The sequence below is a fragment of the Nomascus leucogenys genome, chromosome 22a (assembly GCF_006542625.1).
Source record: "Nomascus leucogenys isolate Asia chromosome 22a, Asia_NLE_v1, whole genome shotgun sequence".
Taxonomy (NCBI): Eukaryota; Metazoa; Chordata; class Mammalia; order Primates; family Hylobatidae; genus Nomascus; species Nomascus leucogenys.
The window spans coordinates 63522325-63537667 of NC_044402.1; the positions used below are offsets into that span (position 1 = coordinate 63522325).

The window sequence follows — 15343 nt, forward strand, 5'->3', positions numbered from 1 at the left end:
TTGGTATTGACTATAGCTATAATTGTTGTCACTCACCATCTTTACCAGCATATTATAGAATTCGATTTCTTCACTATCAAGCATAGACTCATACAGTCTGAGAATCCTCATTACATTTTAATGGCACTGATAGAAAAATTTTAAACTGAAGTTACAAAATGAAAAAGACGAAATGTTAGTAGAGTTCAGAAATCTTTGGCTATCCCTATTCCTAGGGGTGCAGGTGAAACGGGGCATGTTTTGTGATCTGTACACTCTGAGCCTGTGGTCAAATACAGTTATTATCATTAAGATCTTACAAGTGTTTTCTGCATCTATTGAGATAATCATGTGGTTTTTGTCTTTGGTTCTGTTTATATGCTGGATTACATTTATTGATTTGCATATGTTGAACCAGCCTTGCATCCCAGGGATGAAGCCCACTTGATCATGGTGTATAAGCTTTTTGATGTGCTGCTGGATTCGGTTTGCCAGTATTTTATTGAGGATTTTTGCATCAATTATCTCAATAGATGCAGAAAAGGCCTTTGATAAAATTCAACAACCCTTCATGCTAAAAACTCTCAATAAATTAGGTATTGATGGGACGTATCTCAAAATAATAAGAGCTATATACGACAAACCCACAGCCAATATCATACTGAATGGGCAAAAACTGGAAGCATTCCCCCTGAAAACTGGCACAAGACAGGGATGCCCTCTCTCACTGCTCCTATTCAACATAGTGCTGGAAGTTCTGGCCAGAGCAATCAGGCAGGAGAAGGAAATAAAGGGTATTCAATTAGGAAAAGAGGAAGTCAAACTGTCCCTGTTTGCAGATGACATGATTGTATATCTAGAAAATCCCATTGTCTCAGCCCAAAATCTCCTTAAGCTGATTAGCAACTTCAGCAAAGTCTCAGGATACAAAATCAATGTACAAAAATCACAAGCATTCTTGTACACCAATCACAGACAAACAGAGAGCCAAATCATGAGTGAACTCCCATTCACAATTGCTTCAAAGAGAATAAAATACCTAGGAATCCAACTTACAAGGGATGTGAAGGACCTCTTCAAGGAGAACTACAAACCACTGCTCAATGAAATAAAAGAGGATACAAACAAATGGAAGAACACTCCATGCTCATGGGTTGGAAGAATCAATATCGTGAAAATGGCCATACTGCCCAAAGTAATTTATAGATTCAATGCCATCCCCATCAAGCTACCAATGACTTTCTTCACAGAATTGGAAAAAACTACTTTAAAGTTCATATGGAACCAAAAAAGAGCCCGCATCGCCAAGTCAATCCTAAGCCAAAAGAACAAAGCTGGAGGCATCAGGCTACCTGACTTCAAACTAAACTACAAGGCTACAGTAACCAAAACAGCATGGTACTGGTACCACAACAGAGATATAGATCAATGGAACAGAACAGAGCCCTCAGAAATGATGCCGCATATCTACAACTATCTAATCTTTGACAAACCTGACAAAAACAAGAATGGGGAAAGGATTCCCTATTTAATAAATGGTGCTGGGAAAACTGGCTAGCCATATGTAGAAAGCTGAAACTGGATCCCTTCCTTACACCTTATACAAAAATTAATTCAAAATGGATTAAGACTTAAATGTTAGACCTAAAACCATTAAAATCCTACAAGAAAACCTAGGCAATACCATTCAGGACATAGGCGTGGGCAAGGACTTCATGTCTAAAACACCAAAAGCAATGGCAACAAAAGCCAAAATTGACAAATGGGATCTCATTAAACTAAAGAGCTTCTGCACAGCAGAAGAAACTATCATCAGAGTGAACAGGCAACCTACAGAATGGGAGAAAATTTTCACAACCTACTCATCTGACAAAGGGCTAATATCCAGAATCTACAATGAACTCAAACAAATTTACAAGGAAAAAACAAACAACCCCATCAAAAGGTGGGCAAAGGACATGAACAGACACTTCTCAAAAGAAGACATTTATGCAGCCAAAAAACACATGAAGAAATGCTCATCATCACTGGCCATCAGAGAAATGCAAATCAAAATCACAGTGAGATACCATCTCACACCAGTTAGAATGGCCATCATTAAAAAAACAGGAAACAACAGGTGCTGGAGAGGATGTGGAGAAATAGGAACACTTTTACACTGTTGGTGGGACTGTAAACTAGTTCAACCATTGTGGAAGTCAGTGTGGCGATTCCTCAGGGATCTAGAACTAGAAATACCATTTGACCCAGCCATCCCATTACTGGGTAGATACCCAAAGGACTATAAATCATGCTGCTATAAAGACACATGCACACGTATGTTTATTGCAGCACTATTCACAATAGCAAAGACTTGGAACCAACCCAAATGTCCAACAACGATAGACTGGATTAAGAAAATGTGGCACCTATACACCATGTAATACTATGCAGCCATAAAAAATGATGAGTTCGTGTCCTTTGTAGGGACATGGATGAAAGTGGAAAACATCATTCTCAGTAAACTATCGCAAGGACAAAAAACCAAACACCGCATGTTCTCACTCATAGGTGGGAATTGAACAATGAGAACTCATGGACACAGGAAGGGGAACATCACATTCCAGGGACTGTTGTGGGGTGGGGGGATGGGGGAGGGACAGCATTAGGAGATATACCTGATGCTAAAGGACGAGTTAATGGGTGCAGGAAATCAACATGGCACATGGATACATATGTAACAAACCTGCACATTGTGCACATGTACCCTAAAACCTAAAGTATAATAAAAAAAAAAAAAAAGATCTTACAAGTGTTAACAAATTCATTTAAGTTGTAGGTGTTTACACGTGAATGTCTTATACATTTTTGTAAAAACTTTTAAATCAAATTTTGAAGCATTTTTTAATTCTCTGTAAATAATAAGTATAATATTTTTGACTAGCAAATATTATTTTTCTCTGAACTAGGTCAAAAGTTATGCCAAAATAAATAAACTGTACTGATATTTTGTTTATATTTTCTTAGAGTTATCATTAAAAAGACTTTCAGAGTGATTATTCATAATTTCCTCTTCTCATATGATTTCTATTTAGGTACAATTATATTGCAAAAAAGTCTTTTAATTTTTTGTTTATTTATTATTTGAGGTATGTTTTGCTCATAACAACAAGCGAGTCTCCCCTCTTCCCTGAAGTCTGGGAGTCATGCTAATCAGAGGCATAGAATACAGCTGGGATTTTGAGCCAGTCATTAAGCTAAGATTTCTTCATATGATTGAAGGGTAACCATAATGTTTGATGACTGGAACTAGGAATAGTGGATGTTGGAATTTAAGGAAAACTGACATTTGACTCGCAGAACCAACTAGGCTATTGATAGTGAGACCCCAGTTTCCTCTGAAGTTACCACTGTTGCTATATGGACATAGAAGCGGAAAGGGCAATGCTCCTTTGACATCTGTGTATGGTTCTCATGATGTATAGAACCCGAAAGACTTCAGGAGTATAGAGGAAAGATACATGTTAATGAACTCATAAGGTTTTGGAAGCCAGAACACAAAAGGTCAGATTAAGTTCATTCATGTTTTTAATATAAAATTTGAACTAATAATTTTAATAATTCCTAGAACATTGTTAGGTGCTATGGGGTTTAGATAGTGGTTTTTTTTTGTTTGCTTTGTTTTCTGTTTTTCTTTCTTTCTTTCTTTCTTTCTTTCTTTCTTTCTCTCTCTCTCTCTCTCTCTCTCTCTCTCTCTCTCTTTCTCTCTCTCTCTGTCTCTTTCTTTCTTTTTAGGCAGGGTCTCATTCTGTTCCCCAGGCTGCTGGAGTACAGTGGCACGATCATAGCTCACTCCAACTTCAACCTCAGGGGCTTAAGCCATCCTCCCACCTCAGCCTCCCAAGTAGCTGGGACCACAGGTGTGTGACATCATGCTAGGCTAAATTTTTTTTTTCTTTTCACTTTTGTAGAGATGGGATCACTCTAGTTGCCCAGGCTGGTCTCGAACTCCTGGGTTCAAGTGATCTTCCTGCCTCGGCCTCCCAAAGTACTGGAATTATAAGGCAAGAGGCACTGTACCTGGCCTTATATAGTCTTATTTTTATTAAAGATCAATGAACAATATAAAAGTTGAATGGTCACAGAAGACAAGAATACAAAATCAGTCACAAGGCAATAAACAGCATTTGTTATGTCAAATTGATGGTGGTACAGAAAGTGGGGAGGCTTTGGGCATTCAGTGAAAGAGACTCCCATTGAAGACTTCTTGAAGGCATAGTGATCATAGTGACTTGTGTCAATTTTCAAGAATGAGAGACCTAAAGAGCAAAGTACGGGAGAGTGAACTGATTCATCTGGCTGGAGCAGATGGCTTATATAAGGAAGTTAGAAAATGAGGCTTTATGAGTTTTAAATTTGCATTAGTGTTCACTCAATGTTAAACAGTTCTATGGATTTTTACAAATGTGTGATCATATATACTCCCATAGTATTACACAGAATACTGCCCTAAAAAATCTCATGTGGATGAGTTTTAATCTCACTTTCACATGAAACTCTTCAGAATATTATAGTGACCTATTATTTGAAGAGCTTTATTCAACAATATAAATAATAATAAAAAGATTATCTAGGTTAGGGGTCCCCAACCCCCAGGGCCACAGACCAGTACAGGTCCTTAGCCTATCGGGAACTAGGATGCAGAGCAGGAAGTGAGTGGTGGGCAAGGGAGCATTACTGCCTGGGCTCCACCTCCTGTCTGATCAGGAGTCATTAGATTCTCATAAAAATGCAAACTCTGTCGTGAACTGTGTATGTGAGGGATCTAGGTTGCGTGCTCCTTTGAGAATCTAATGCTTGATGATCTGAGGTAGAACAGTTTCATCCCAAATCCATCTCCCCTGTGGAAAAATTGTCTTCACAAAACTGGTCCCTGGTGCCAAAAAGCTTGGGGACTACTGAGAAATACTAACTATGAAGTCAAAGATTAATTTCAATCGCACAGCAGATTGACATTTTTTTCCCTAACTACAATATACTACCTGATAAGTTAGAAAATTGAGATTTAAGTGAAAATCACTAATAATCCCACCATCCATAGGTAGGCTAACATTTTAACATGCATCTTTCCTATTTTCTGTGCATGTATTATTTTTATTAAAAAATGGAGCATATTATTTTATGTCCTGCTTTTTGAAATCAATACATCATGAACAAAATTTCTTGTAATTCAGTGCTCTTCAACAAGATACTTTAAAAATGGCTATACAGCATTCCATTGTATGGATCATAGACTTCTTATAATTTCATAGATTATGAAATGTGGGAATACTCTTTTTCTAATACCATTTAGCACCTGAAGAACTAAAAATGAGACAGGCAAAGTGATATTATTTAGTGGAAAAAATGCTGGACTTCATTGGTAGTCTTCCTTTGTCCTAATTCAATCACTGGCTCCATGTATTTATCTAGTCTTACATTTTGTTGTTTAAATCTATTTAGAACTTAGTTTCCTTGCCTTTCAAAGCTTGTGTTGCTTAAATATTCTGTAACTGGGAGTTTTCTAGGAAGTCATAGCAAATCAGGAAGAGAGCTAAGGCTCTAAATTCCTTCATTAAAGTTGCATCAATTGACAGTAGTTTTTTATCTTCTCTAGGACTCTTTCTCCAACCTTAGGTACATAGATATGAATTAATTGTAATATTTCATTTATTAGACTCATGCCATTGGCTTACAAATGATTAGGTTTAATTTATGTTTCCTTTTAGGGGCTTAATACTATATATTAAACATCTGTATTATTAATATGTACTCCCATAATATTACACAGAATACTGTGTAATACACACCCATACAGTAGACTCTTTAAAGATATGTGCTAGGCAGAATTTAAGTTATGTATTTTAATACAAATGACATATGTTTTATTTATTGTATGTCTCCAGCATCTACTATATTGTCTGGTGCATAAGATTTGCTAGTCAATAAAGGTTGCATGATTGAATGCCCTGCACATGGACACTGTTGTCTGAATGAACATTCACTATAGAGGAGACTTTTTATCAAAGCTTGCTAAACTTTGGGCATTAGCTAATGAAGCAGGCAATTAAATTTATGGTGTTGAAGTTGGTAATGACTATGAAGAAAATAAAACAGTCATATTCAGAGGGAGTGCTAGGCGGCAGTGAAAGACTGAACAGAAATTGTGTTAAATGTGTGTCTTGAAAAACACCAAAAATGAATACAACCCTCATTGTTTCATAATGTGATGAAAGAGAAGAGAGAAAGTACAAATATAGCACTTTTCAGATGAGGATATAAAGCCGAGGAGTGAAGTGACTTCCCAAGGTCACACAGCTAGTAAGTGACACCTCTACGATTCGCACTTGTATCTGTCTCATCATGAAGGTAGAATTTGTAACACATGATGAAAAGTTGTTCAAAATGTCCAAAGTTGTTGAAAAATGGCATTGTATTTCTTTAGAAAATTAGAGAAAAGATCTCGTCTGAAATGCTGTTATTATTGAATCTGTTCCCTAATCCAGAAGGAAGGTTGCTGATGTAGACATGTGTACTAACCTCTGGAACTTTTACTGTTTTTTATTCGTTTATTGTATTTCAGGGGTCGTGGAATATCTTCACTGTCTCTGTAACGTATACATTTTCAAGCCAGAAAACTGACTCCATTAGCTAAATTAAACTGTTTGCAAAAGACTTTTTCCACTGTCATGTCTTATTTCTATTTCAGTTTCTCTGGTGGGATATGTTGGTCGCAGTGGATTTCCTTTTCTTGCTCTGGAGTTAATAGATGATTTGTGCTGCACTGTCAGTATATCCAATGCCATTTTTATGCTGTTACAGAATTATAGTAGAAGATGCAGTGGATTGGCGCCCCCATGACAAAATCGTCCTTAGCTCCTCTTCTTATGAGCCTCATGAAGCAGAGGTCCTCACTGTGAAAGAAGTCAAAGGCCACCATGTGAGGATCTATGAACGGCTCAAACACCGGCACATTGGTAAGGCTTTGGTTTGTTGGTTAAGGGAAGTGAATGAGCCAGGAAGACCATGTTTGGTAACCTAGCTGGGGACCTTGGATCTGTTTGCCATTCAGAGGGGAAGAACAATTGTTGTTGTTGTATTTTGTGCAATTATTCTGTTGCCCTAGACTCATGCCACATGGCCTTATCTGTATTCCTTCATTAATTTTGTTGCTTTATTTTTAAAGAATACTTGGATGTTATACACATACACACATACACATGCACACACATTTTGCTTTTTATTTATAATGGCAAGTCTAAGAGCAGAAGGGTTAAGAGTCCTGTTCAAGGTCACTGGGCAGTTTTCTGGCTAAGCCAGAATAAAACTCATGGGCACTGAGTTTCCAGTTTATTTCCTGACACATTGAATTATAATCCCTTAGAATATTGTAGTTACTGTAAATAATGATTTCATTTTCCATACTTAGAAATGTGTCCTTCCTGACATGAAGTATATTTTATGTATTAACTACTACTATTATTATTACTGCAAAAAATGAAAGAAAAAAGCCCAGACCTTTTTTTAAATAAAAAAGGTACCAAATATTTTTATACACAATACACAGAATGTACTACACATACATGATAAATCACAATAACTTCCTGATTCCGTCTAATAAATAAATCTAATCCAGGAGATATAGCTAATCAGTAATAAACTGTGGAAATAAAGGGGATGGAGAATGTCTTTTTGTCTCTGGTACGTGAGAGGCAAATCCAAGGTTTCACCAGGAATGTCTAAAGCTCTGTCTAAATCAATGTTCCCAGGAGGAGTTCTTTTTTAATTAGTGGCAAAGAAAAAAGAAATCTTCAGCAATGATTTCAGTAAAATGCAAGGTGAAATGCAATGGTAGACAGGGAAACAAACTAGCAAGATGCTTAGTTCCCACTGCTATGGAAGGTGTTCAGGGCGTGATGAGTGGAAGATCCACCATGAGAGGGCGCTGCTGCCTCCTGGTGCTGCTTCTCGCTTTCCTTTTACACACAGCTGCTTTTGCACTGTCACTGCCTCAGTTGATCTGGGACTCCTCACTCTCATGAAAGAGGTCCATGGACAATGTACAACCCTACACTGAAGTCTCACGCTGACCTATTTAAGGCAGGAGGTTGGGGACCCCACTAATTGGACAGGTCTGCCCTGACTTCCCTGAACCAGTGACCTGTCCCAGTACCCACAGTTATTAAGAAGAAATGAATGCTTGCTCAAACACTCTGACTCCGATCCCAAAGAGAGACAAGTGAATGGGTTATTTTATTTCTCAGCTGACCTTTGTGGAGAATGCCCGAGGAAAAGCAGAGCTTAATGTTGGTAGAACTTCTGAGGGGAAAGGATGTTTTCATTTCGCAGGTTTGCTGGGTCCCCAGCTAGTGATTTTTGAAATAGGTTTTTAAAGTTGTTTTTTTTTTTCCCCCAACTCCTATTGCCCCAGGAAGTGTCCATGTCACGGAGGATGGCCGACACATTCGTTTGGCTGCTGAGGTTGGACTGTTGACCCGAAATATACAAATTCAGCCTGATGTATCATGTAGGGGGAGACTGTTTGTGGGGTCCTTCAGGAAGTCCAGCCGAGAAGAATTTTCAGGTAAATGAAATTTTAAGTAACTAGGCATTACCATTTGGAGCCTATTCATCTGGGACACCCAGAAATCCCAACTGTGAGAATTTTCATTTATAAAACAAAATGTTCAAATGAGATAGTTCCTTTGTGCTTGGAGAAGCTATGAATTTTCAGTCCTAATCTGTGCTTAATTATCAGTGTGATGTTAAAATAATATACTAGCGATCAGCACATATGCACATTTTACCTCAAAGAAAACATCTTCAGCAGATGTGAAATTTCCTCTGCTTTGAAATTATAGATGATTTAATGACCACTTCAATTTTATCTCTTTCCTGAATTTCTATTACTCTTTCCCAGTAGCATGCTATATCTGATGGCAGGCATCAGTTCATGCTATAAATTAATAGCATAAATTTAAATAAAAATGATTTCCATATTCTAGACTGCTTTAAGGATCAGTTCAATCTTTCTTATTTCTTTCAAGTTTTAGCCCTTTTGGAATGCTGCAAAATTATTTGATTAGGACCTCATTTCTTAAACTTGTGTTCCTTACACATTATTCCCAAGTTCTTTCCTGATCAAATAGTTTGGTTGTCACCGTAGCTCCAACTTAGAAAATCATGGTGTACATGAATATATAAAGGCCTGGGGAAGGCCAAGAATAAAGGATCTAAACACTTGCCAGATATATTCAGTACGGGACACTCTTTGTTGGCACAACTATTTTACCAGTTTTGTAAAGGGCAGTGTTTGGACCTTAAATCAAACATTTAAGATTTCTAGTTAATAGAACAAGCTCTGTCTCCATAAGCCCTTATCAGTGGTGATTTCTGCCTGCTACCCCAGGTGATATTTGGCAATATCTGGAGACATTTTTACTTGTCACAACTTGAGGGAGCTTCTGGCATGTATGGGTAGTGCCAAACATCTAGCATGCACAGGACGGCCACCCACAAGAAAAGAGTATCTGGCTCCAAATGTCAATAGTGTTGAGGTTGAGAACCCTGCTCTAGATGATGGAGACAAAGGCTGGTTCCAATCTTTTAAGAATAGACCATTCTAAGGTTGATGAAGATGGGGAATCAGGAAGGAGAGAGCAAGATAAGGCCCCAGTTAACTGAAACCACAGGCCAAGCTGGAGCATGGTCACAGGAACAGGACAGAAGGCCAGTTCTTACAGCTGAGCACCAAGCCAGAGCAGAACCAGCAGCAAGACTGACCTGATCCTAAACTTCTGACAGTGCTGATCCTTAAATCGTCCTCTGGGGAAGGGAAACAGAAACTCTACTTTGTGCTTCTTATGGACCAGAAACTCTGCTGGTTTTCACACAGTGAAAATTTTATCTTATTTAATCCTAAAATCCTCATAAGAGAATTTTATATTCCTATTACAGGAAATAGAGTCTATAGTACAATTGCCTATTTATTTATGTAGCTCCTTCATTAGCTTATAAACTCCTTGAGGTGAGAAATAGGTCTTTCACCTGTTTTCCTAGTGTGGTAACTGCTGTACATTAGATACTTAATAAATATAAATGAAAAATATTAATGAAGAGTAAGGAAAGTCATTCGACTAGTAAGTGGTAGATTCAAGCCTGGTTCTTGTTAATTAAACTTTTAATTTTGCAATAATTTTGGATTTATAGAAAAGCTGCAAAGGTAGTATAGAGAGATCCTGTATACCTTTCACTCAATTTTCTTCCATTAATTGCTGATATAATACGAGTATATTTGTCAAAACAAAGACATTAACATTGGTACATGACCATGAACTAAACTCAAGACTTTCTTTAAATTTTACCAGTTTTTTCTGTCCCAGAATTCAATTCAGGTTTATACCCTGCATTAAGAATGCTTACATTTTTCTATAACATAGTCCAGGGCCTGAATAAGAAGGGATCTGCAGGTGTAGGTAAGGGATGCCAGATATGGGTACTGATTTGTTATAGACCAGAAAAGCAGGCCAAGACTTTTGAGACCTACTTTTATATTGGAGGGCTCCATCATTCTTCTCTTCCTGGATAATACCCAGCAAGTTGTACTTAACTTGCTGGAATATTTTTCAGTAGTGATTTTCAAAAGGAAAAATAGGAAAATAGTTATGAATAAAATAATTGTTTCATTCAGGCTGGGCACAGTGGCTCATGCCTATAATCCCAGCACTTTGGGATGCTGAAGTGGGCAGATCACTTGAGGTCAGGAGTTCGATACCAGCTTGGCCAACATGGTGAAACCCTGTCTCTACTAAAAATATAAAAATTAGCCAAGCATGGTGGCATGCACCTGTAGTCTCAGCTACTTGGGAGGCTGAGGTGGTAGGATCACTTGCACCCTGGAGATGGAGGTTGCAGTGAGCTGAGATCACGCCACTGCATTCCAGCCTGGGTAACAGAGTGAAACTCTGTCTCAAAAAAAATTGCTTAATTCTTTATTTAATGCTCAAGACATTTTAAGTCTTTACTAAGTGATTAATTTTCAGTCATTGGTTAATGTGCACAGAAGTAAAAAGACCTTGTACAGTTTAAAACTATGAATCAAATCCATGGAAGTATAAGACATTAAAAAACCTGATAATTAAAATAATCCCGAGGGCTTCTGGGTAGCTGAACACGTGGCGCTTCCTAGACTAAGGTGGCGCGCCCAGGGAGGGTATGGGAGCTGCATGCCCTTCCCTCATGCCGTGCCCTACACATCTCTTTATTTATCTCCCTTGTAATATCCTTTATAAGAAACCTAGGAAATAACAGTAATACTGACATGTTGCCTTGACAGAGATTCTAAAATCACATTAAATGCTAAAAATAAGCTATTTATGTGTGGACTTATGCTTGCATTTGGCGTTCTTTGTTCCAAAGTTCTACGAAGCAGGTTTGCCAGCCATTTCAGCTATGTGCTGTTGGTGAGGGATATTGCCCAAGAAATAGCTTTTGGATGTTTTATTGTTCTGTGAATATGTCCACACCATCTACGAATGCCTCCTCAATAGCACCCATTGAGAAATGTAGATACGCCGGAATCCTGTTGCCTGGCCCCAAGTAGACGTATAGGTTCCTTTACTTGGCCTGTCTTTCTCAGAAGGACTTGCTTCTTCATGGCAGCCGATTCGCAAGGGTTCTAGTTTCTCATTTCTGAAAAGGTAGTGGAGAAATGAGGGTTAGGCTGTACTGTCTTTGAACCTTAAATACTATTAATACTATTATTAAAACAGTGAAACAGAAACTTCAAATGTATTGCTTCCTTTATTTTTAATGAGATAAATAACTTTATAGTTTACTTTAGCCAATACCTTAAAAAATGAAATAAAAGGAGCCAAAGTTGTGACCTACCTAGCAAAGGACACACAACTAATTATTGGCTCATAGCTATAGGGCGGTTATCTGAATCATAATGTAGAGATGCTACTTTTATACCACCAAGTCTTCCTGGCTTTCCAGGATGCCTGCATGGGGTTAATAGTGCGGCTTCTCATCCATATGCCTAAGTTTAAGTCCTAGCTCGTTAGTTCACTCTTCTCTGCCTCAGTTTCCTTATCTGTAAAATGGGGATAATAATTGTACCTACCTCATAGGATTTTTTTGAAAATTAGGAGTATGAATAAATAAATGAATAAGAATTAGAACAGTGTCTGCAAATAATGAGTGTTATATGAGAGTTAAAGTTTTTAATTCACCTCATTATTATTTCATATTAATTCATCTATAATCATGTTACTATTAATTTTACCAAGAGTATGTATGCCGAATCATTGCATTTTTAAATCAACCTACTGGCTGTATTTTATAGTGTGTTTTTAACATTATCTATTTAAAACAGTACAAATAAAACTATAAATGAGAGTAAATAATTCACTATTTTCTCCTCACATAAAAGATATAGAAAATCTTATTATAAAAATGAAACAGTGAATAAAGTGTAGCCAGGATAAAAATATAGAAAAGATTCTACAGAATCTTTAAATGATTTTAAAAGCATGTTATTGGTCCTACCATGTTTTAATCAGAAGCATGTATTGAATATCATGCTTCTGGACATCAACTGAGCAGAAGGAAATTTTGCACTCATACTCTTCTTCAGAAATGCTTAATATTCATTTGTACAGTGTCTTCATGGGAATGGCTGTGGCCTTTCACATGGTGTCACTGAGACGCTGAGAGGGAGACTTGACTTTGAGGTGAAGGGCCAGAAACCCAGAATCTATTCTTACCCAGTTCTTTGACCCGGCCCCCGACAAATACACAGAATTTTTAAACTTAGCAATGCCCATCCCCAAAGTTTGCCTCTTTCCTATTTCTCCTGTCATCTTTCCCTGTCCTATCACCAGACTCTTCAGACTGCACATGCAATGCAGGCATTAATGTGATACTTGTAATGATTCCTACGTTTTTAGTTGAGAATCTATGGTGTGAAATATAATGTTGGTGTTGAGAATAAACTTAGATTTTCATTAAAAATCTTCATATCTTAATGCCCCAAAATGGGCCATTCTTCAGCCTTTTGTGGGGAAAAGGAAAGTACCTGATGACATGCATTTGTTTATAGGTGTCCTTCAACTTCTCAATGTGGAAATTCAGAACTTTGGGTCACCATTGTACTCATCTATTGAATTCAGTAATGTGTCAGCAGGATCCTGGATCATATCATCTACTCTGCACCAGAGCTGTGGCGGGGGCATTCATGCAGCTGCCAGTCATGGAGTACTTTTAAATGACAATATTGTGTTTGGCACAGCTGGCCATGGCATAGATTTAGAGGGTCAGGCCTATACTGTCACTAATAACCTTGTGGTTCTGATGACACAGCCAGCATGGTCCACCATTTGGGTGGCAGGAATCAAAGTGAACCAGGTAAAGGACATCAACCTCCATGGCAACGTTGTGGCAGGATCAGAGAGACTTGGCTTTCACATCCGAGGCCACAAGTGCTCCTCTTGTGAACTGCTTTGGTCTGACAATGTGGCCCACTCAAGTCTTCATGGCCTTCATCTCTATAAGGAAAGTGGACTTGACAACTGTACCAGAATCTCTGGCTTCTTGGCTTTCAAGAACTTTGACTATGGTGCCATGTTACATGTAGAGAACAGCGTGGAGATAGAGAACATTACTCTGGTAGACAATACTATTGGTCTTTTGGCAGTAGTGTATGTATTTTCTGCTCCACAAAATTCCATCAAAAAAGTGCAGATTGTGCTTAGGAATTCAGTCATTGTGGCCACCAGCTCTTCTTTTGACTGCATTCAGGACAAAGTGAAGCCTCACTCAGCCAACTTGACATCAACAGATAGAGCTCCTTCCAATCCAAGGGGGGGTCGAATTGGTATTCTGTGGCCTGTATTCACCTCAGAACCAAATCAGTGGCCTCAGGAGCCATGGCACAAAGTGAAGAATGACCATTCAATTTCAGGAATCATGAAACTTCAAGGTAGGATGTTTTATCTAGGCAATGCCATTTCATACATCCATGCATAAAAATTTTAATAGCATTCTGAAATTTTATCAACAAAAAGGTATGTTGTGGACTAGTGCTTGCTGTCCAATCTGCTGAGTATTGAAAGCCACAATGGTAGTTTATAATTTCTTAAAAAAGTCACTGCTTTATACATATTGAAGAGCTTTCTACAACAACTATTATTTTTAATAAAAATTTAAAAAATTTGAATATAATGAGATGGGATCTTGCTATCTTGACCAGGCCGGTCTGAAACTCCTGGCCTCAAGCAATCCTCCCATCTTAGCCTCCCAAAGTGTTGGGATTACAGGCATTAGCCACCACTCCTGGCTAACACAGCAATTATTTAACTTGATTACATAGGAACTCTCTTGGTTAGGTGTTATTCTTCCTATTTTACAAATGAGGAAATTGAAATGTAGAAGTTGTGTCTCATCTGAAGTTGCTTAGTAGATGGTTGAGCAGTGAGGGTTAAAATCAAAGTTGTGGCATGACTGGTGCAGTTCATCTTCTATTAGATCTCTTGTACCATTGTACTCTCTCCCCTGTTACTTAGTTTATCTGGGAGTGGGTTTGTCTTTCTGCAAAATGAATGGATTTTGATTAAGCTTCAAAGGAAAAGCCTTATTGCTCTTAAAGCTTTAATGTATTGAAATACTCTTCTCTGTTGCATGCAATGTCCATGTATTGAAGAACTACAGATATTTTATATCAAGATGTATGTAAACTCCTAAGGCTATCCTGGATAGCTTAAACTAACTTGGGGTATACATTATTATAACAATATTTAGTTGTATATTTGATGTTTATGGCTGGTGGTTTATATGATATAATGTTACGATATATATTTTTAAAATTTCAGATGTTACCTTTTCTAGTTTTGTGAAGAGTTGCTATAGTGATGACCTGGATGTCTGCATTCTACCAAATGCAGAGAACACTGGAATTTTGCACCCAATAACAGCAGAGAGGACCAGGATGCTAAAGATAAAAGATAAAAACAAGTTCTACTTTTCTCCATTACAACCCAGGTATAATTGTTAGTATTTTTAATAAGCCATATTAATGAAGTACTTGGCAATTCTTCAAACCCTAAACATGTGTTTTAAAAAGAATAAAATCATCAAAGAAATAGAAATGAGTCTTAGAATGGTAAGGTACATTAACTTAATGACCAATTCTTTACCCCTCCTATATTCATGCCTTGTGATATATGATTTTTAAAATATCTCTCACTAAAGAGGCAGGGGCTATTTCCCTCCCCATTGAATCTGGACTCAGCCAAATGACTTTCTTTAGCTAATAAAAGAGGCAGAAATAATGAAGTGCAAGTTTTAT

General features: G+C 37.7%; 1 protein-coding gene across 1 annotated transcript in view; it reads left to right on the forward strand.

Annotated features, from left to right (window-relative positions):
• The window catches only part of PKHD1 (PKHD1 ciliary IPT domain containing fibrocystin/polyductin), a 475332-nt gene that overhangs the window by 327709 nt on the left and 132280 nt on the right, over window positions 1-15343 (forward strand). The window contains exons 55-58 of the mRNA XM_003254164.4: window positions 6820-6974; window positions 8429-8581; window positions 13100-13978; window positions 14868-15036. Of these exons, the coding sequence (XP_003254212.2) occupies window positions 6820-6974; window positions 8429-8581; window positions 13100-13978; window positions 14868-15036 (1356 nt within the window). The remainder of the gene's footprint in view (window positions 1-6819; window positions 6975-8428; window positions 8582-13099; window positions 13979-14867; window positions 15037-15343) is intronic.